The sequence below is a fragment of the Aquila chrysaetos genome, chromosome Z, assembly GCF_900496995.4.
Source record: "Aquila chrysaetos chrysaetos chromosome Z, bAquChr1.4, whole genome shotgun sequence".
Lineage (NCBI taxonomy): Eukaryota > Metazoa > Chordata > Aves > Accipitriformes > Accipitridae > Aquila > Aquila chrysaetos.
This window is the reverse complement of record NC_044030.1, coordinates 43,549,752-43,574,158: the sequence shown is the minus strand read 5'-3', so window position 1 is coordinate 43,574,158 and position 24,407 is coordinate 43,549,752. Positions and strand designations below refer to the sequence as shown.

At 38.0% G+C, this 24,407-nt stretch overlaps 1 protein-coding gene across 6 annotated transcripts in view; it reads right to left on the bottom strand.

The window, feature by feature from the left end:
* Positions 1-11,912: 11,912 nt before the first annotated feature.
* The window catches only part of FRMD3 (FERM domain containing 3), a 152,727-nt gene continuing 140,232 nt past the window's right edge, over positions 11,913-24,407 (bottom strand). For all 6 annotated transcript variants that reach the window (XM_030004863.1, XM_041120968.1, XM_030004864.1 and 3 more), the window contains one exon: positions 11,913-15,368. In XM_030004863.1, coding sequence (XP_029860723.1) covers positions 14,773-15,368 — 596 coding nt within the window. In that variant the 3' untranslated portion in view covers positions 11,913-14,772. The remainder of the gene's footprint in view (positions 15,369-24,407) is intronic.

Below are 24,407 nucleotides of genomic sequence, written 5' to 3'. Positions count from 1 at the left end.
ATAGTAAGCTACATGCTTGGCCTGTATGAACTTGAGATCTTGAGCATGAGGTGTGTTCGTTTCACTAGGTATTCTGGCATACAGCTGTTCAGTTGTCTTTTCAGAAAAGTGTTCCATCTGAAAGGAAAAGAAAGCATGCTAAAATAAACTAAAATCTTCCCTTAATATATTCAAAGCTGCATTATTTTATTGGCAGAAAACAATAAGATAGTGGGGTAAAAATCCCCAAACTTGCAAATCCAGTTTAAATTACTTATGCTTAACTGAAGATACCATTATATCTTACTATTTAGTAATAACAATGACTATAGATTTGATCCTGACCCCAATAAAGGAAATTCTTTACTGACAATAAAGAAGAACCTCAAGATGAATAGCTCAGTGGATGCCAAATCAAGACATAAGAGCAGTATTCCTTTATTGAAGCTTTACTATCTGCCTGACATGAAATAGGTGAGAAGATTAAGGTGTTTTCAATGAAAACCTTAACGTGATTAGAACTGGGTGTATGCACAACTGGGATCTTTCCACTGCCTTTTAAAAGTTCTCAGAGTTTGAACTATTCATAGCAAGTAAGACAGCTCTTTCGAGTGTTCCTTTATTTTCATAAGCATCTGGAACAATTTTTATTTATTTACTTTTAATCCAGATAAACAGGCTCTCGATGTATGAAATGAAAATTAAAAACTAGGTGATACTTAATTTAATAGGTTAAAAGGCAACAGGCCTTTTACACAGTATTCTATTGCTACTTTGATATGTTACAAATCAAACCACAACTATGTTCACAGTTACCTTTAAGCTAGATACAACAACAAGCAGAACTCCACCTTGCTATCAAACCCATATATTTTCCACTTGTCAAACAGGATTATATGGGTTGAATTGAAACTCAATCAGAAATTTAAATGGTACAACAGAAACAAAACTATGAAACACACTATTTCTAAAATAATATTCTGGAGTAGAAGCATAATATAGGGTATTAAATAAAACTGATATTTAGCCAGCAAAGCAACTGTGAAGATTAATAAAAATCAATAAAACCTAATTTTAAAATAAAGTCCTAAATCACAGCTCACTATTTGAAGGGTAGGACAAGTGAAGTTCCTTATCATCAAGAATTATAGTAAAGAAGATTTTTTATACTGTCAGATAGTCAACAAACTCATAGATATATGCACATATTCCTCTGCAAAATTCTTTTCAATGTGTCATCTGCTAAAGTCACATGAAACCCCAACTGCCTTGAAGGTGAAATCCTGACTTCATTGAAATCAGTGAAAATATTTCCAGTGATATTAATGTGAAGTATATAGTTTTGTTTGTTTCCAAGGTCCAGCTGAGTCTTGAAGGCTCAGAAAAATTAAACTAGCTCAGGTTTGGGGAACACAAGCAAAATCCCCTGAATCAACACTGCAGTGCCCCAAGATACCCCCAGTTCATATAGAATACACAATTCCATTTAGGATGAAATTTAGCAATAAAATGTCATTAAAAAAGGATTATCATATATTTGAATTTTATTTTTACTTTTAAATTCAAAAGCCACAATAAGGTTGATATTACAATTTTATTTTTTTCCCCCTATTAATCTAGATCTGTCTGGATCTTACTGGAGGAAAAGAAGCAGTAATGAAATAGCAGGAAATCTACTCCATCCAGCTACAGATATAGACCTTAACCTTACAGGAAACCTTTTACATGCTTAACTGTCCTGGTTTCAGCTGGGATAGAGTTAACTGTCTTCCTAGTAGCTGGTACAGTGCTATGTTTTCAGTTCAGTATGAGAAGAATGTTGATAACACTGATGTTTTCAGTTGTTGCTAAGTAGTGTTTAGTCTAAAGTCAAGGATTTTTCAGCTTCTCATGCCCAGCCAGCGAGAAAGCTGGAGGGGCACAAGAAGTTGGCACAGGACACAGCCAGGGCAGCTGACCCAAACTGGCCAATGGGGTATTCCATACCATGGGACGTCACATCTAGTATAGGAACTGGGAAGGGGGGGGCGGGGAATCACCGCTGGGGGACTGACTGGGTGTTGACCGGTGAGTGGTGAGCAATTGCACGGCGCATCATTTGTATATGCCAATCCTTTTATTATTGCTGTTGTCATTTTATTGGTGTTATCATCATCATTATTAGTTTCTTCTTTTCTGTTCTATTAAACCGTTCCTATCTCAACCCATGAGTTTTACTTCTTTTCCTGATTTTCTCTCCCATCCCACTGTGGGGGGAGGAGGGCAGTGAGTGAGCGGTTGTGTGATGCTTAGTTGCTGGCTGGGGTTAAACCACGACATTAACTTCAAGCATATAGGTATCCTAGTTTACATGAAAATGTCCTTTTCTCTCTCTTACAACTTAACACCAACATTTGTCTTCCAGAGTGACCATGCAGTCAAACAAGGAAATGTTGACCACATGATCCTGCATGTGACTAAGTATATTAATAAGACCTGGGTAAGGCTTACTCTCAACAGCATTTTTCAGGAGTCACCTTGATAGTCATGAATTTCCATTAATATGAAGGAACTTCAGTAATGTCTCTTTCAGGCTGAAGAACTCATTTGAGAGTAGACACTGGCTATTTTTAAGTATTTTCCTTCAGTATTTGAGCCCTCAGATTCATATGGCTACTTTTTTATTTTAGGAAACAAGGTAATAAAATACACTACAAGATAATTAATTACACTTTTAATGATAAGTAAAAAGGGAGCAGTGAAGTAATTGAATTGAGACCACAGCTAAGACTGACTTTGTGTTTCCAAAGATCAATTATCCGAGTTAATATAATCAATAAAACAAATTCATTCACAGGCTGCTGTTAGGATAAATTCTCCCAAGCAAAACTAACAACAGATACTTTCAAGGCAGGACAGGTTCTTTAAAGTCTGAAGATTCCACTAGGCTTAAAGCCACTAAGGTGAACCGATACAGATGATCAAGAATTTAAGTGAAACACTGCATATTCTTGGACTTCTGTTCCCACCCTGATCTTGGTCCCTTGCTCAAGTAACTCATCTAAGCAGGCTGACTCATATTAAGCAAATAACAAATAAGTCAGAACTCAGTCATCATATGATATCATTCCTCAGTTTCAAGACAGTTTAGACTGACTTTACTACTGACATAGATTTTCCACCTCCTTCCCCTTTGGCTACTCTGCTCATGAAGCAGAGGACACATGGGCTCAGGTATCAAAGCAATCAAGAAAAAAAAAAAAAATTCCATCCAGTCTCTGTTCTAACAAAGGGTTCTTGCATACCTGCTGGCGTCAGGAACAACATCCACATCAGCAAAGCCACTGGAGTGTATCCAAGCAGTCTACAAAGCCCATCTGATCCTAGCAGAGCAGGCAGCATGAGGAACTACAAGAAAGTCAGAAGGACAGTCAAATCAAAATGGCACCCATCTGTTAAACATGCAAAAATTCCTGTAATATTTATATGGAGTGAATGACATCTATAACAAAATAGGCACCAAATGAAATGCTTAATAAATTAAATGTTATCATATGATTTTGTAAAATACAGCAGAGTTGATGATTGATACCTACAGCCATAAGTAAGCTATGTAAGTAAGACACAGCATGAAATAAGAGACTGAAGACAGTGCAGAAGAACCGGTCTTCTTGTTCAAAAACTTACTTGAAGTTCCTTCCAAGAAAATACTTATTATTTCACAGCCTAAGTTTCCTTCCCATATAGCCCTTTTAAGACCCAAAGACTTGACATTCCCTGTACATATCAAGGGCTTATTTCTAACTCTTTTTATTTCTAAAGTCTTCAACTGCTCACTACTCTTCACGTCTAATTTTGACCACAAGGGTAATAATAACTTTGTGTATTTCTACCTTTTAAACATTACCTTTGGGGCTCATTTTCTCAGTTGCTAGAGGTAAGAAAAACAACTCAAAATCTTAACTGGCACTAGCAAGAAATGCAACCCAGACTCTTGTAGGTTTGAAAAAAAATCAAAATAAAACAAATAACTAGCAGTCACAAATAGTTTACAAATAATATAGGCACAGAAACAAAACCCAGGAACATGGAAGCTAACTCCATCTTGCAAACACTATCTGAACAGGTAAGAAAATTATACTATGCTTTTTTATAATAACTGTTCTCAGAAACCTGGTTTTCAGGTTATCAACCCACAGCAATTTTCAAAGCAAGCCTCTCCCACATGTTTTTGCTTGCCCGCCTTCTCTAAGGATAATTCTCAAGTATTTTTTGATTTTTTTTTTCCTCCTAAAATGAAGTTTAAAACCAAAGCTCTCTGGCTCAGATCAAACTCACTTAGTTTTTACCAGTGCATCCTATTCTTCCTGTGTTCTTTTCTCCTTTAAAAGAAAAAGGAAAAAAATCAAGTCTGATCTACATAGGTAATGAGGGAAAAGCAGTTATCCAAACAATACAGTGCTTTTAGACTTGGAGACTATCTGGAGCTCAAAACTGTGAATTGTGTGTTAGCACACATGTATAGGTTGTATGGAACAGTATCCTTTATTGTTCACAGGGATGGTTTCTACAGTATTCTGCTCTTATCTGCCCTTTGGGCAACTTTCTCTCAGTGAACTGTTTCTTTTGTATCACCTAAAGGCTCTTTCAGAGACTAACAGGACACCGAGACAATTTTATCGTCTACAGTTTTACCATAAAATTCAAGAGAGCAGTCACATAAATTGATGCAGGTGATAATTTCCAGTTTTGATCATTTGGTGAAATGCAGCAGAGAAAAGTACTTGCACCATCCATGTGAAGATCAACAGGACTGACAGGAACTTTTCATACCAAACTTGTCAGTGGAGAACAGTGCTCCACTAGAATACTACAAGACCTTGTTCTCTTTTAAGTAATTGATTGTTCAGGAAAAAAAAAAAAACAAACCTGTATAAATGAAATGTTTCAGCTTGGCATTACTCCCCATCACCTACACAGCTGTATTTTCTTCATTTCTGTTCCCTTTTTCCACATGTCTACTTTCTCGCACCATCTTAACCTACAGCCAAATTGCCAAACACTTGAGGTCTCTTTTCCTAGTACATGCTGCTCAGGAGCAGCTGCCTACACAGAAAAGCAGCACTGTGTGTCATTAGCACCTTTTAGAGCAATTAAGGAGGTGAATGGACAGCAAAGGCCATCAATCCTGCATGAACAGCTTTCCCTTCTGTGATGCTGCACAACATCACCAATGTCTCCATTAACTTCTGGGACTCCTGAGCTACAGCAATGCTCCAGTAAATTGAAAATCTCCTGTGATTACTTTGTGTTTGGTGCAAAGTAAGTTCAAAAGCACAGGATGGGCAGGGGAGAAAGTGACTAAAGGTCTCCCGCTTGACTAAACTGGAAATGTGTAAGCTGTGGTTAGCCGCATGTATTCATGGTACCATCAGCCAAACATGATCGTATCATAAATGCTTGTCATTTCCAAGCGGGGTTTAGAGGCAAGCTTGGCGTGCCGAGGGATGAACAGTGCCAGTGACAGGGTCATTACAGCCACAGGAGCCCAGCCCAGGACTCAAACGGGGCTTGCTTTCACTAACCCTCACAGACACAACACTATGGGTATACTATATATATAATGCATATGTAGGGAGATATACGTGTTTACGTACCTGCAGGGGTGCCGCTGGCAATGGCAGCGTTCTGAGCAGGACGGCTGCATGCTCACAGCTGCACCAACGCCCCAGCCCCCCGGAATGGCAAGGAGGGGTGCCACTGGAGACCTTTGGCACTGTGTTTTCCTGAACCAATGGAAAAGCTTATTCCCAGAACAACAAAATTTGAAATACTTATGCTTAAAACTATAAATGCCTAATTCAAACCTGTTTGCAAATATTTCTGTAGTGCCATTTAAAAAACCAACCAACCAAACCAACCCCCCCGACAAAAAAAAAACCCCAAACCCAAACAAAAAAAAAAAACTGACAAAAGAAAAAAAAAGCAACCAATACCAGAATCCAATTCTTTAAAAAGTGTTTCTGTGCAAGACAACTTCTGATGGATTATTCTGTAGTGCCACAAGAGGACACTCTTAAATCACTTTTTAAAATGAGGACCAGCGCTTTACAAGTCATTCTGTATTCAGTGGTAAATACACATTTCTGATCCCCAGCAACACAGAAGATAAGGACAATTTTTCATATTCACCAAATCTTGCTTAAGCTCAGAATTTAGGTAGTAAATAACTAATACAATTTGTTATTATATCTGCTTTAAAAATTTTAGCTCAACTGCCAGCTGTGGTCCTTTATACAAATTGCGTAAGCTTTGGTTCTTGCAGCTTATTCTAATACTGTGCTCATACTTTTTCTCTGAAAGCATGTAACATATTTTACACTTTAGTTACAACATTGTTACAAACTTGCTACTTCCATATCTGTAAAGGTGTACTGTACCAGTACTCATTTACCTTGTCTTTAATTGCTCAAAGCAACTAGACATGTATAATATTTAAAAAAATTACTTAGGAATTACATTTCTAGAAACATAAAACTAGGTTCTTAAAATTAGTGGTAGTATTAAAAATACTGAAGTAACTACAATGTTATTGCCTTATCTTTATTGTAGAGACATTGGGTGCAAGTTTTCTAGAGAGAGACAAACAAGTAATTAGAATATGTGAATTATACATTAAAAACACCTGAGTTGATGTAACCCAGTCATCAGTTTGGAACAAAAGGAACACAAATACATAAAATATCTTGCTTCTTTATAGTACATTCTGGTGGAACAAGTGTTTACAACAAACAGATGTGGAATCTTCCTCCATTTTGCTTATTATACGATGCAGTAAGTTCTGTGGCCTGAAGAAGAACAACAAAAAAAAGTTAGCTAAATGATGAATTAGGTTTTTTATACATACAGCTTAAAAACAAACTGATTAGGAACAACAGAATTTAAGATAGCCAGTGATGTTAGTAATATTTGGGATATATGTGTTTCATACATAACTTCATTTTAAAGTTGTCATGGAGTTGAATGATACTGTTACCCAAGCTGAATAGGACTTTAACAGCTTTATTACAATTGTTAGTTGTTTGAGGCGGGGAGGAGAGGAACTACACTTTCAGATTTGGCTTTCATCATAGCAGCAATTAAGTGGATGAAGGAGACAACGATTACCTTTGTCTTGACCAGTGTGGCCAGCTCTGGGATATTCTGGCAAGTCTTACTTAGGTCCTTTACATCTGTTTGCTGATTTTTGTTCAGTCTGATGTGGTACTATCAAAACACCTTTTCCCGTATTACTACGTCCTATCTGATCCACCTCACCATTTCCAACAGGCTAAAACTACCACACTGTCACCATTTCCAGGAAGGATTTGGATAAAGAAAACATGAAGAAACTCATAATAAAACAACCAGAGGTGCTTACACTTCTGAAGCATACCCAGTTTATAGCTGATAATAATATGAACTACTGCAGTTTTTCTCTTTTCTTCTTTTTCTCTTATAATATATATGGGACCTGAACACTTAGCTAAATGCAGCTGCAGATAGGATTACACTCCTTGCTTTGTATATCTTTGGCGACAGTCAAACCCCCATAATTAGCAAGGCTTTCTGGCATACATTTGCAGTTGTAAAATGTTTTAGCTAGATGTGAGGTCTGCTTTATTAATGCTCAGTAATGATTACATAATTTCAAATTTGCTGTATTCCTTTTTCTAAGTTGTTATTTTGTGATGAATAGCTCCAGACTCTAGGGGGAGGAAATCTCTTTTGATTTCAGAGTTGCACTGATCGCTTTTTGCTAAATGCTCTTCTCAGTGTCCTGCCAAGGGAGTCCTGATAAGTCCAGAAGTCAATACGCAACTTACAACCATAAATTCAGAGGTGTTATTCACAGGCACGAGAGGAGAGACACCCACAGAGCCAAAATCTTTGAAACAGATGCTATTGTCCTTTATAAAGATCGTGAGAGTGCTGGATCAGAGCATAATTTGCTACTATTGTAGATTTTTAGCAAATACGTAAGGACAATGCGTGCTGTAGTGCAAGTCACAAGAAATAACTGTTCAGCACACAATATACAGGAATCAGTTGTAAATGTTTTACAGCTCAGGAGAAATACAAGTCAAAGTAGTACTGAATTAAAAAGGATGGGAAAGAAACTGAGAACTGCTTCTCACTTTAATGTTATTACCTGCGCTTTTTGTAAATAACCAGATGAATGAAAAGGAAATAGCCTTTTTAATGCATCACCAAAGATTTAGCCTGCCTGGTTGTTGACAAACACTGCTACAGCTGCATTTTCCTATAATCCAGAAGGGCCACACCACAGTTCACAAGCAGCTTAAAGGTGGCCGTTGCAGCCCTTGGTGCATGCGGCCGATGCAGGGGGCTGCGGGGTGAGGTTGCAGCCAGTGACTCGCATTCCTGGCAAGCCCCTGCTCTTGGCCTGGCCCCAGCACATCTCTGCACAGCTCCCTGGTGCACCACCGCATGCCTTTTAGGAAGCACAGCCATTGCTGCAGAGGCAGATCAGGCCCCACCTGATCTCAAAGAGTTTTGGGTACGGAGTGTTCAGGGGGCTGCGCAGTCCTGTGCAGTGTAAGGGAAGCAGCAAGGAGCTGGGGATGGAGAGCGTATTGGGGACAGAGAGGGTGGACAGAGCCGTGGGCTATGCTGAAGTTCAGTGCAACGGTTTGGAGGGCCGCTGTGTGTATTAAGTTTGCCCAGGAGAGACAAAGGACGAAGAGGGGCTTAGGAAATGACGAGTTTAACAGAAGGAGCTTCATGCTTTGTGGAGTATAGTTGCCTAAATCAGAACAGCAAAGGAGACTTTGATCAGAAGGACAATAAAAATGAAGGAGGAAGTCATGAGTCCATGGCTGGCAATAGAAACACTTTGTTTCCAGCCTCTGAGCTCCCTTCCCACACAAACATGACAGCTATGCTATTGTAATGACAAAGGCACTGCTCACGTATTAAAAGAAGAGATCAGTCCTTTCTCTGTGTACCCATACCATCTCACGCTCTTTAGAGACATGTTGTTTTTTCTCGTTTCTGAGGTTCCAGAATAACTTGGGGAAAGCAATGGGGAGGAGAGGGCAAGGGGGAAAAAGGGAAGAGGACTTCCCACTCATCTGAGATGGAGAAAATTGTGGGGATAGAATAATGGTGTCAAAGGTAGTAGAGTTAGTAATATTTTTGGTGGGCTGTTCAAAGAAAATACAGCTCAGCTATTCTGGCTTAACAGTAGGGTGAAATAACAAGAACAGATAGGCAGCTATGAAGCAAAGCTGACTCAATCTATTTTTCACCAGCAGTTGACATTTATTTTGGTTTTATGCCAGTTTAGCACAGAACAGACATCTCCTTACATCACCTTTGTTGTTACAGTTCCCTGTGGATGTACCAGAATCTCAGACTGAAATGGCACATGCCATCAGCTAGGCAAAACCAATAAAAGAATGGTGGTGATCCTGAGGAGATCATGAGAAGCTGTGCTACTAAGTGTGGCATTTCCAGTGAGGATTAGGGCTGTTGAACTTAGATTCCAAGAACAACATTTAAGCAAACTTTGTGCTAAGATGTTTTTTGGATTTGGCTTTGCAGAATTCATTTTTTCCTACACCTAAAGTGTATCTCATTATGTCCACCCAGCTCTATCTGTGGGAAGAGGAATCTGAAGGTTTGATCTGACAAAAATAGGGGACACATTAGGTGACATTTTAGTTTTTATTGCTGGGTTCATTGCACTAGGAGTTAATTTAAAAATACCTGCAGCCCTTTCAAAACTTCTCCTTAGGAAACTATTCCTGTGCATTAATACTGAAAAACAGAAAGTATTTTAAGGTAGTTTTAAAAACAGACCTTTCAGAAGACATTACATGCAGGAGATCTTTTTATTACAGATTCTGAATAGGACATATAGGACTGCAATTGAGAGGCTTTCCGTGTTCTTCTGTCTACAACTCTTTCCAGTAATACATGCCCTATTCAATCAATATAATTAATTACTCTTCAATCAAAGAAATGTAACCTATTTCACCTCAATTTCTAGTCCATTTAAACTAATTAATCTCTTCTTTTTCTATGGCTAGCAACTAGTAGGTGGTATTTGTTCTTCAGGACACTGATGATTCTAGGAGCCACTTTGCTTCTTTGAAGTATCTGCCATTTCATGAGCTCAGCAAACATATCTGCATTGAAATTAAAAGCAAACTAACATGGGGAAAGTCAGAATGAAATAAATAGAGCAGGTAATTTTTCATGCTCATGTTTCATTTTTATAACCATTTTTTGCACTCCTCCACTACATGCTTGCAAAATAGAAATTAATGCCTTATTGTTCTTCATTGTAATGCAGAAGCACTGAGCTGTGGTTGGTTATAGAAGGAAAATTTTTATGATAATAGTTATGCCACAGCTTTAAATTCCCACTGCATCATTAAGCATCACTTCACGGGGACAGATATTGCCCATGTTTTCTAGGAGGGAGCTACAAGACATGTAAACGGCAAGCTGTGAACCTTTGTAACAGTGTAAGATGGAATCAATCCAGGGAGTTCATCTGGCTGAGATGAACAGCAATAACCTGCCTTAAAAGAAAGCAACTGCAAGCAAGACAGCTTCAAAACATCAGAGCAGCTCCTACAAATTTCTGAAAGTAAGGCTGATGAAGAATTCACTTTTGTAGAGGGGCAGAATGAAAGACATAAGACTATGGGATCAAAGTCTTGTAGCATGGCATTTAACAGCTGTAATGGTAGAGAACTTCACAAGGTGTCTCAGAGACATTTTTTCCACATAAAACACAGCTGTAAGAAAACCTACAGCAAATCCATACAAACAGAAGAGACAATTACTTCCTTTGGGATTATAACAAGCCAAAAAACAGCAAAACAAAAAGTTGAGAGATGGACTTTGATTACCAGATGAAGTTTCTTGCCTTCCAGTGCTTGTGATCTCCAGTTTGGCCAACATGGCTGTTGTCAAATTCTAACAGTTACCTACAGCAACCATTAGCACCGATTAATGCAGCCTGATTTCTTCAAATGCACATTTGGCATGACATTTCAGTGAGTTGTAATTTTAGAGACTTTTATGTGCCATTGTTCAGAAAGAGTCTATGACAAATGTTGAATTTCTACCAAAAGTACATATACTATTTTCATAAATTGTGGTAAGTACTTAGAATGCAAACAATGTTGAGGAGGATATACTGTATTCTTATGTTAAAGCAGGAATGCAACCTATTTTGAAGGCAGCATTATAACCTACATGATTTTAACTGAATAAATATGTCTACCTCTATTATATAGTCCTGGCCCTTCACATTTCAGATTGGCAGAGTCCATTTAGATTTTGGTGCTTTCTATACAGTACAGACATGTCTGCATCTAAATGTTTTATGATGTGCTCAAGAAGTAGCCTCAGTTTCTCTGACTTAACTTCCCAAAATGATGTTCAATTGCCTCTTTGCAGACTGCATGTTTCTTACCAGATGCTTTTGTACTGTCTGAGCTCTAAACCAACTTAATGTAAGCAAGCTTCATCCAAAAGCTGCACAGCTTTGCTTGCATAACACTCTAGCCAGATCTGCCTACCAAAAAGTTGCAGCCATATGTCTACAGCCAGGGCCTGACTTTAAAATCAGACTTCTCAAATTGTATTGTGCGTAGTAGTTTTATTTTGGGGCAAATTCAAGTGACTAACTCTTATATGGTAACTGGGCAAACCATTAGGCCCTTGGTTAGTGCATCTGAAGCCATGTTAATAACATCCTATTTTAAAGCACTTTCTTAGTGTCTCTGCAGCTGATGAATAAAAAAAAAAGTATGTAAAAAAAATTGTAAGAGTCCTAAGCAATCTGTACTATATCATGTACCAACTAATTCTCAACAAAAACTATTATTTACGAAACATCTTTCACCATAAGAACTGTCATAACTGCAGAAAGCTTTTCTCCAGTGTATTTTTATTAGGGATTCCTGCCATCATATCAACATACAAAACAATCAGGATGTTGACATATAGAAATGTGAAATTCACTGTACAAAGATAAGGCTCGAGTTACAGGTATATTTTCCCCTTAGTCTCCATGAAATAAAACCATTTTTAATTCTTCCCAGAGTTGTGTTTATAAATGTTAGACAAACCACAAAATAGATTTCAAGTACATAACATTTTACAATATAATCCAAGCACAGACAGAAATACAAAATATTGTACCTATAGATGCTTCATAATCCAAGTCTGTCATCCTCACCAATAATATACTAGACTGCTACTCTCTCTGAATATGCCCAACCATATCCTTCTGTGTGTATTACGTGGCCCTGGCCTTTAAATTACAGGACTCTCACAACTTTCAGTTAAATTACTTTGATAGACCAGAGAATATCAGGAAGGAAGGGAAGAGTTTTAAAAGGCCAGGCCTGAATATATGCACATGGTTAGTAAAGGCAGGCACATGTGCACACACACACACTTGCATTTAACCCTACATAAAACCTCACTGCACTGCACATTTTCTGAGATTATGTTCTCATGCAACTCAGCTATTTTCCGATAGAGTTAAATCAAGCATAACACTACTCCTACTTCTGGAGTGCTGTAATTTACAGGGACAAGACTACATTTTAGAGCATGGGATCTAACTTTTTTTTTTAAATAATTATCAGACTTATATAGGAGCCTGTACGGAACCATGTCTCCATAGTCCAGCAGGATGCCAGGTCTCACAGTCTTCACCACTCAAAACACCTTTTCTGACACCTTTGTTCAGAAACAATGCAAGTGAATAATTTCCTGTTAAGGCCAAATGTGTACTTCAGTTCACTCTCCATTTCTATTAGGCTGAATGATTATAACCTCCTGGGAAAGGATCATTTAGCTGCAAGTAGCACAAGAAGAAATACACATCAAGTAACTAATCAATAATGATTCTTCTGAGGAACAGATTGGCAAGGAAAAACAAAGACAAGAGAAAAAAGGTAGTTGTTTAATTTAGCCTTTGTTGGTTGGGAAATGAATAGCAATCCAAAAGTTTTCAACTGAGAAAAGGAACCCCTAAGCCCTGTAACTGTTTTGTCCTTTAAAAACTGGAAAAGATTAGAAGGGAAGGAGAAATCCTCTAAGGAAATTGCTGGTTTCAAACTAGACATTTGCAAAGGCTTACATGAGAAAACCAAGCAAAACCAATTCTCTGACATTGAAACTAAACGAATTTATTCAGTAGGAATTAGAGATGTGTTTACAATGTGTTAAATGCACATCTAATAAAACAGCCTCAAATATGTCTCCAATTCATAAATGTCTAAGCAGGAGAAAGACTCTGAGGCCAAAATCAGAGTTCCCTAGTTTAAATACAAAACACATCTGCACTAAGATTGGGGCAGGGCAAAGAATAAAAACTTTCTCCTCTCAAATACAACCTCTGTGGTACATTTGAGGGACTTCAAATGTTCTCATCATAGACAAGATTTTACTTAAGCATATTCTCTAAGCTATATTGGAATAACTTTAGATATATAAATCCGAGTTACATGAAACAGCATTAGATCATGTAACTGGGCTTGTAATAACAGGGAAAAAGGGTAAGTATGCTGCTACATGTGAAAAGAAGCATATTTGTATGCACAAAAAATATGTTGTCTTACAGATTATTAATAACAGGCATCAAAGATGAAGATGCATCTCTTAAAGTGTTTAAGCCTTTAACTGTGAGTCAGCAGAATACTTTTATGTCAACTGTACAGCCTAATGCTTTGCTTTTAAAAAGAAATAGATTTTTCTTCTCTGTCATTTTTAAAAGTAGGTCACTCACCTACTGATTTAGCTAGGGTTTTAGCTTTTTTTTTTTTTCCTTTTTTTTTTTTTTTTTTTTTGCTTCTTACTATTATCTTCTTCCATGTTATGTACAATAATCTACATTTAGACTGAAGACTCATTCTCTTCCCAAACGTACTTGGACTGTCTTGTAGGGACTTTCTACAGCACTGATAAAGTATAAGACAACCTGACAGGTTAGAGGAAGGATCATTACGTTCAGTTCTGCTCACCTCCCCAAGCTTTACAACTGTGTCTTTCAGAAATTCTTCTGCATACTTCGTGTCCTTTCACCTCCCCCAGGCAGCCCCTACTGAACTTGAGTGAACTTTCTATGTATTTCCCAAACCACAGTCCCTCTGTATAGAGCTATATTAAACTCATTCATTCTCCAGCCAGTAGTTTAAAAACAAATCATTGCTAAAACACTAAAAACACCCTACATGTCCTTGTGCATTATTCTTACCATTTTGTACATTTAAATAACATCAGAAGTTGTCTTTTGCTAAAAATTTACCAAAATATTTTAAACACATAAAAATGTAAAAAACCAAACAAACTGAAAACCAAACCACAAACAAAAACCCAGCATAAACATTGCTTGTATAGGCATTGGTTAGAAGAGATTGCTGCACTAAGGAGTATATTCAAAAAAGTTTTTCTTCCAGTGTCATTGGATTTAGTGTCATGGATTGAAAGGTTAAGGACAATGAAACTTATTGTGACCCCATCTTATATGATGTAATAGATGAGCAAGAAGTCTGAAATGCAATTAAAATAAAGCTTCTTTTTGGTTATTGAAAGGTGACTGTATCAGCCTGTAACTAAAGGGGCAATTTAAGTACATAAAGGGAACTTAACAACCTGAAGAGTCTGTAATGAACTGGATATGAAGACAGCTACTGACTGATGGCCCCAGGGCATTATGGAAAGCTGGCACTAACTGAAATTTTGAATATAGCCCTTAGTTGTATCATATTTATTTAAAAATTAAAAGCTGCCCAGCATGTCACGAATGAAGTTTATTTTGCAAGCCACCCACTGCCTAAGGGGGCAGTAATATTCAATATGAAACTGCTGAAACTCCGGTGTTTGACGGATTTCATGGAGAAAAGAGATTTGAAGGTCCGACTCCAAGAGAACAAGGAGAAGAGGGAACACAAACAACAGCAGTCCAAGGCCTACAAGCAGAAGTCTGGAGAAACTCTTCACAAAGGCATTCACCTCTATGTTGCCCATTAGAAAGTCATAGCTCCACCTAAGTGCTCTCCGAGCTTCTTTTAGTTCCTCCTCCTCTGCAATCAAAAATGCATTTTCATCTGCTTCCAGTTCTTCAAATGAATCTGTATCATCTTTCTCATTCTCTGCTCTTGGACAGGTATCAAAGAGCATGTCAATCTCATCATCAACAGGGGTGGGCAGCAAGCTGGCACTAGGATTGTATACCAATTCTGAGATGGTTAAAGGTTCCTCTTTCATCTTCTCTTCATGTTCAATGGCAAGATCAACATTCTCTCCAGTGTCCTTAACTGGGGAGCTTGAAGTCACAGGTACTGAAATCTCATCTTCCTTTGGCAGTTGGATACCTGAAAAAAAGGGGTGCAAATAGTGATCCTAAATTTCTGCCTTCCTGGTAGCAAAACTCAGCCTTCCAATGGTATCTACCAGAGGCTGGAAAGAAGATTCTGCAATGACTTTGCATATGGAAACCTGACCATACACAATTAGCAAAAACTGGAAAAGCTTTCTGAAAAGCTCCAGAGGAGGGCAACATCTTTTACAACACTGTAGTACACCAGATCTACTTAACTTTGTCTGATGCAGCTACTACTAATAATGATGTAATGCAAAACAGAAAACAGAACAGCTCATTCTCTACTGACAATCAGAATTCTGATATAAATGAATACCTAGTAGATATGTGAATTGGTGCTATTTGGTGTCTAATAATAATAATAACAACTACAACAACAACAACTCACCTTTATTTCTTGGAGATGAATGAAGGGAAAGTGATAAGATAATGGCTGAGGTTGGGAATTTTTAATAGAGCATGACATTAAAAAGAGACAATAGATTATCATGATAAATTCACGTTAATGGTAGAGAGGATAAAAGGAGAGGAAGGTTGACATACAGTATGAGGATTAGGTATCTTTGAAATGGAATGAAAATGCCCCACCTCTTTAAAAAGGTCCCTCTCCTCATGTCTCATTTTTCTTCCAGTCACCTCTCTGCTCTTCATACTCACAGTCTCTTTCCTCTCTCTCCTTTAAATTTCTCTCTCCCCCTTACAGAGGATTCTTTCTTAGCCTTACTGGCATGCTTGTTTCTTGTGACCTCACTCTCTGCCCAAGCTCTCTCCTCTCCAAAATTTACTCCCCTTTTTCCAGTCTACACTAACAGCAGTAAGTCTGCAAAAAAGTCTAGCTGTTTCACAGCTATATCAACACTGCAGTGACTGCTCTTAGTCGTCATTTGCAGGAGTGGAAGGGAGGAGAGTTGGGCACAGAGGTCAGACAAAGTGAGCAGAAAACAGTTTTAAATTTGTCCGATGTCCAACACTCATTACCATCATCAGATGCCATCTATGTGCAAAAGGAATAGACCATACACAGTACGGTCTGTAAGCAACAGTAATATATAATAACACTTAGTACTTCTTGGTTTGTGATGTTAAGCACCGCTCCATTCTTTACTGATGACTAATCCAAATGCAACATATAGATAAGGATATAGCAGGTAAAACCAATACAAGGTTACATGACTTGTCCAACAAGTAACTCAGGAAGTTCATGTCAAAGTACTATGTATAATTCAAATTGGCCCAATTCTTTGATTGCAGCAAAAGATCTCTGTAAAAGATAGCAAACTGACACCATCAAAGATTCATTCCAGTTTTAGTGCAGTAAAGGTTAAGGTTCAGAGACTTTAAAACAATGTGGTATAAAAGAAAATGCATTACAAAAAAATAAGTAATCAGAAAAGTGGTACATCTCCAGTGCTAATTATGCTAGATATATAATGGGTTTCAGTGTGAAGTAAAAGGGTCTCAGCAAGCTCTACCGAAGTTTTCTATTAAAGCATGGCAAACATAAAAAAATTAAACTAAACAGAAGGCCCATTATGATCATTCTGAGATGAGTGAAATAAAGCATGACCTGAACAGTGCTATATGGAAGAGATGCATTACTACTCTGTAAACATATGATACAGGACAAAAATTGAAAAGCAAAAATCCCAATCATAAAGACATCTACAATATAGGAAGATACACAGCTTAGATGCATTTTGGATCACAATTCTAAGCTAAAATTTTAAATAGTAATTCAACAATAATTGACCAAAATTCTGCAAAGAATATCACTTTACAATCAGAAGCCTTCTCACATTTTTTCTAGAAAATGGGACTGATTTTTTTTTACATTATTAGTCCTAAGAACTGTAAATACCATTCACTGTACTGAAATTATTAACTTTGTTTCTGAAACCTACTTTCCTTCTATTTGACTAGATAGCAAAAGAATATTCTTACACCATTGGCTACTGATCATTAAACTAGCAGTAGGCATAACTACATTTCAGCAATGTAGCTCACTCTAGACTTTCTCACTGTTACAAATTTTGCATTTCTTGAACGACAAGGTCTTAGAATCTCTATTTTCTCTTTTTTTTTCCTTTTACATCTATCATGACTACCATGCTCAGGATGGGACATATCCACAAAAATTTCAGTTTCACAACTGATACCAGCTTTTTGCACTATCAGGTCACTCAGCAGTAGGCCCGCCCTGAGCCAGATACAGGAACATTATCACATTCTGCCAGAGCCCAAAATACTCAGTATTTGCAGAAAAAATTGCCAATATAAAGTTAACCTGTTAAAATTTTGTAAATTAAATTAAACAAGCAGATTAATACTTTGCGAGACAGAATCTTAAAGCTGCACTAGGAATCTTAAAGCTTGTTACAACACTTCCACATGGAAATATCTTCCATAGGACCCTGCTGTATGCCACAGTGCCTGACCGTTACCACAAAATCCTCCATGCGACCTCTGCAGCATTGTTAGCATATCCTCCAGACAGTTGAAAGAGTAAGTAAGGTACTTGCTAAGTTAACCCAGTTTATAGACTACCCAAAAATTGGGTGAGCGATGGCTTGTTAATATCTGGTAACTTTAAAATTATACTGAACTTAATATCAGTTGAGATGAAATGCCAATAAATGCAACATAAAATATATAACATAGTACAAATATTTCTAAAAGATGTAAGAAATGATAGAAAACCTGCACTTTAAACCTACTTATATTAAATCACTCCTTGAACAAGCTAGCTTGCTCCTTACCTGACAAGACAACTTTCTGAATCCCCTTCTTAGTACATGTTTTTATGTGTCATGTTACATTCATTACAGAAAACCTCTTCATTACAGAACACCATCCTCAGGAAGCATCCCCCCCTTCAGTAGAGCACATTAGCTACTAAAATTCATTTCCCCTTTTAAGTCTTAAAAATGGCCCAGACAGATCTCTCCCCCTGTAATTTGTTCTCTTTTCCTGCTCTCTAGGAGATACACTGGCCATGCCTCCAGGTGAGGTTTCACCTTCTGGCTAAATCAACCAAAAAGACCATGTCTGCTTCCTCTCATTTCATCCCTGAGCAAGCCAGCTTTTAAAGCTAACCTAGGAAAATAACTGTTTTCTACCTGGATTAGTTCTCTGATGGTTTTTCTTCCTCAAATGGCTTGTCACGAGCGCAGCACATAACCAGGGATGGAGAGAGAGCAGGAGTGCTCCTTTCACCAGCACCTAGCCAGCAGATACGCACAGAAATGAAACGTCCTCAAAAAAGAAAACGCAGATGTCTCCTCATTAGCTTAATTTGATTGCCTAGCTAATAATTCATTGCCTCAACTAATCTGTGCTCTCCTATCACAGCCATTTTAGAAATTCATCACATTTCAGCATGAAACATATTTTGTGCTGCAACTTATTGTCTACACCATTCTTTGTACTAACAAATATACTTGCCACAGTCAAGAGGAGGATACAAACTGATTGAAACTAGACATAACAGGATATAGAATCACCGAATCATAGAATCGTTTAGGTTAGAAAAGACCTTTAAGATCATCAAGTCCAACCGTCAACCAACACCACCATGCCCACTAAACTATGTCCTGAAGCGCCTCATCTACATGTTTTTTAAACAGCTCCAGGGATGGTGACTCCACCACTTCCCTATGAATACTAAGAGGTGAGAACAGATTTTGGGGGATCTCTCTCCTAAGCATACCGTAACAGCAGGTAATGCTGGATCATCAACCATACTCTGAGTCACTTGAGAGTTGCACTCATGATATCTTAAAACACAAAAGCCAAAATTTTTAAACTCTGGAGCCCAACATTAAGCATCTGCACATATCTTTAGATACACAGGTACAACAATTTGATTTTAAAATGTGCTTTTCACTTTCTTTTAATAGGAGTAAAGGTAAGTTGAGCCACTTACTTAGGTACCTTAATATGGATTAAAGGACCTAATTTTAACCTCCCAAATTTGAGAATCCTGGCCATAGGCTTCTCTATACCTGCTTAGATGCAAGGTCAGTAATACATCTTCATCATGTTTCTCATCACAGAGAGGACAGCTGCAGCTACTGCAAAGAAAGGTCACCCCAGTTTATGATTCTTGAGCCTTCTCTCCTTCCCCAGAGTAAATTCCAGTGTGCATAACATACATAGTGAACATAAACAAAAAAGGTCATATTAATTTTCATTAAAACTGTATTTTTCTCAAATAACTGGCAAATTTCTGATTTTGTTATTAATCTGTAGATAGAAGGCAGTAGAGGAACCTTTTCAGATCAGTGTTTTCTGAAGGGGTTGTATTAAAACTGGAATGTGTCACACTTCCAAAGCATACATCAACTTTACAGTCCACCATTTAGTTTGAGCGCATAACAAGAATTTTCAACTGTTTAAGTGTTGTTAAAACATACTAAATCAAAGTAACTGTGTTTTACATCAGCCAAATATAAGTTTAAATAAATAAGGTTTTAATATAAAAATAGAATGGGCATTAACTGCTGGTGTTGCAAGCTCATTTGATATTTAAAAAATAAAATACATAAAGCTGTTCTTTTTGTGCCTTCTTATTCCCTATAACACCACAATATTTATCAAGTCAAGGACTGAGGAAACAATTAGCTATTAACCATGATCAATGTAAGCCCACAGCAAAGTTCCAGTCATGTTGCAATATACAGATAAGTGTGTTGGACCACTCAGATTTTGATAGTGTCAAAAGATACAAGCGTAACATCATTATGGCATATATCATTTACAATGTTTATGCAGGCATAGGAATATCACATTAAGGCACCGAAATTCTAAATCATTCTACAGTATAATAAATATTCCAGTGACAGAAATTGAAGAAAGGAGCAAGTTTTTCAGATTATTTACTTTTTGGATAGCCTTCAAGAGAGTCAGTTATCTGAAGTAATAGAACCAGGTTAAAAGAAAAAAGAAATCCTCAAAATCTTCCAATGGAAAAAGAGAATATAAAAGCTAAAGCAAGCCTAAAGCCAATATCCTTTAATTACTCTACAACATTGCTGCAAATCCTTTGCTCCTATTAATACATAACAATTATTTTGCTACTACCCTTATAAGGCTATAATTTTATATAATTTTGGGGCCTAGATTTTGAAAAGTCTACTGTTTCTTTAGTAATAGTTGAAACTTAAACTGTTTTTAGATTTAAAGGACTATGACTTGAGTGTTAAATTACATTTCAGAAGAACTTCTTCCTTCCATTCTTCATTTTATATTTTTACCCTCAATTTACATTCCATAGGTCAGTATCTTTTAATACATATTACTGGAATATCAAGGAAATAAGCTCAATTTTATTTCTTATATTATATATCTATAGCAAAAATTTGCTACACTTTTCTGGCAACTGGACAAATTTTACAGAGCCGGAGAGATCTCATTACCCCAGCCAAAACTCGGTAGTACCCTTCCACAAAATACTGTGATTGTTCCAAGGCTCTAAGTTGCTACAGCAGATAGGAACATGAACAGCTGAATAAAACACGAGTTTACAGTGGTCATCTGCTGCGAACATGAACGTGCAAGAGGTCTGACATAAATGTTGTCAGCTGCTAGTGTTTCTAAAGGGGCCAAAACCAGCAGCTGAGGATTAGCAGGATGAAGTGCAGTCCCATCTCCACCATTCTTAAGAAACTGCAGTTGCTGGAAATACAGCACCCCAGAAAAATGTATCCTCTGCTTATTAAAAAATTCAATTCACACATTGTCTGGTGGCTGAATATACTGCACACAACTTTATTTACCAGACATGCAAACACAATTACATACCTGTAAAGGCTTTGTATAGTGGAGAAAGGAACAAGTGTGAAGACTTCCTTCTTTTAAACAGAGAACTGAAAAGTTAGATATGGTCAAGAAAGCACAGCGCTGGGTATACTACATATAGGTGTGTAAACAAGTAAGGCCAGCCAGGCTGCAATTAGGACAGTTCCTTCCTATCTCTTTTACTACTTCCTGTAGAAATATTGTGTATTCCTTTGTTTATTTTCAATGTGAACAAAATTTATTTGTACTATGAATAGAAGGACCTTTTAGAGGGAAGGAGAGTGTGGCTTTCTCACATGAGCAAAGTACATGGATGTCACAAAGAAAATGTAGGAAAGGGAAACAGAATCTAGAATTGCACTAAACTCAAATATTGCCCTACGCAGGATCTGTATCAAAGCATGGTCTGCATCAAAGCAGGATCTGCATCACAGCTAGATGTCCAACCCTCCGAAGTAGGAGGCCATAGATCCCTACCTTACCCACATCCTGTGCCCATAGAAGACACGTGTTCTAGCTTTGCAAGGGGAGTAAATTGATGATAGTTTACAGTAACTTCTTTTTAGGCAGTGACCTGGCTTTCCTGGTGGCCGTTCCCAGTTGTTTTAGTCTTATGGAAGCTTCTAGAAGGGAGCAAAGCCCTGTGACAGTTGCCAGCTCATATCAGTTGCAAGCACTGTGATTCTGCAGCATTATAACTCAACTCCCAGCTGCGTTGTGGGTCACGGTGTTCAACTAATGTCACAGCTAGCACAGCAGCCGGAGTCTGCCACCCTGCTTTTCACACCCCACAAAGGGCACCCAAAGCGCAGAGGTAGACGCAAAACAGAGCACGCAGCACAGCGGGCATTCTGGGGTCCCTGTCTCTACGCTCCCTCTGGCCTGGCAGGAGCCCACCCCAGCATTGCTGACCCCATTTCAGAAGCAGGATTAAGCAGCGAAAAGGCTGAGGGTAGTAGCAGGGAAAGAGAACTGCGTATCATAGGAGCAGGGATGAGAAGGCAAGATACCTCCGTCAGCAGCTCAGAGAAAGGGGAGGAGCTGGCGAAGGGACTGCAGTGACTCAGTGTCTAGCACCAGGCCAAAGGGAGCACCTCTGAAAAGAGGTGGGCGCTGATGTGAAAGCTTAGCACCTGAGAAAAGGACAAGCGGGACATTTCAGCATGCCCGCTTAGCTTGGGTGAGCCCTCCTGGCACGAGGCAGCATTGTTCTGAAGCAGTCACAATCTCAGTGGGGTTCTCCCAAGGAGTTTTGCCCCCTGCCATGAGTTTTGCACAAGCTGACTCCAGTCCTTAGGTTTCATATGCTGATATACAGGTTTTATATGCTGATATACAGGTTTTATATGCTGATATACAGGTTTTATGCATATGTACACCAAAAGGAATAACATCCTATAAACAGTACAGCAAAATCAAGGTTTTTAAGAACCAACGTAGCCCCAGTGCACACTTCTGTTACTAGACTGGTGTCATATTAAACCAAGATGGCTTGTACCTATTTGGAGCCAGCATTTAACCTCTGAGGTGTAAGAATAAAAAATACCTGTGAATACTAATGCTTTTTCCATTTTGGTACCTATTTTTGAATCAAGGGAGCTAGGTGCATTGTCATAGACACTACAGTTTCCCCTGAGTGGTGAATTCATGAAGCAAAGGCAGCCAGGAGCTGTTGCTACTCAGAGGCAAATCACTGCAAGAAGCAAGATCTCCCATATATTGTGTGCTTACTGCTTTCTGATTTTCAGATGCCAAAAGTATGAGAATATTCTGGTCTTTGCCAGAAAATTCTCAGTTAATTCTTCTGTAAATACGCATTTCTGAAATGAAGATTCAATACAAAGGCATAGTTTTATATAGGTGCATGGAAACTGAAATCTGTCAGCCTATATATGCAAAAATACCATAAGTAAACAGTACCACAGAAAGCATGGAGAAATAAATTTTGAAATCTCAAACTACATTAAGGAAACAGAGACATATAGATTCACAGAGGGGCCAATCCATCTTTGGCTAAGGGATTTTGATATAAAAACAAGAAAAAAACCCCACCTTCGTTTTGGTTGCTATCCAAAACAGTACTGAATACATTTTGTTCCTTGGGTTGCACTCCTGTTACGCGTAGTGAAAAAGAGATTGGAATCAGACTCCTTTCCCCACACCACCCCAGTACTATTATTCAGTATGTTAAATTATTCAGTATCTAGAAAAATAAAACCAACAAAGTTGTGATCTGGCAACCCAACCCACTCAGTGGCAGTAAAACGCTAAACTGTATCCACTACTGTATTCAGCTGACATTGAAAATCTGCTACCAACCTACCTGCTAATTTAAGAACTATTTAGTTTTGTCAGAAGTTATCGTAGTTGCAAAGTATTTCTCCTTCTCAGTCCAAGAAAATCACAAGGGCAAAATTCCAGTCACTCATTTCTTAGCAGTTAACAAATAAATCCACAATTTATGTAAGATATTACAACAAATGCTGTTTAAATTTAATCTCATTCATTCCCCATTTGCAACTCTGCTCCTGTCAGTAATTCATCCTTATTCTCTGCTATACTCAAAGTAACATCGTCTTTCACAGTACAGTTCCTTTCCAAGAGACCACTATTAGCATAACAAACTGGGGGGGGGGGGGGGGGGGGGGGTTGAGTAAAAGAAATGTAAATTTACCAGCCCTTCTGGCTGTGATCTTGGAGCCATGCCGAAGTAATCGAATGCATACTTCCTTGTTGCAGTGGTTAACCATCCGCAAATGAATGCTTCTCTTGGTTTGGATTTTTACAAGACATTTCACCATTTTGACTATTAGTTCCTCTTCTCAAAGTCTTGTAAAGGCTCAGCCCATACCAGCTTTGACCTTTTATTGAGTTCCCACTGAGTTTTAAGAGACTAACACAAGTCACTCTCAATGAATCAAATGACAAGCTTCTAACGTGGCCAACAAAAATATCCCAGTAGGGAACAGAATGAGAGGTTATTTTTAAACATTTCCAAATGCCTCATAACGTACAATACAAACTTCCACAGCATCCATCTCAGTTAGCAGTTGCTAGCATAACAGCTGAACCACACACACAAGCATAAAAATATCCAAGGCATCAAAATGTAGTGCAGTGAAACAAAAGGCAAGCATTAAGGGTCTGTTTTTCACAGAACAAAATGACACTGGCCATTATTTTTCTGGAGAGCTTCAATTTGGCCACTGATGTCAGTTCCCTACCACTGCCTGGG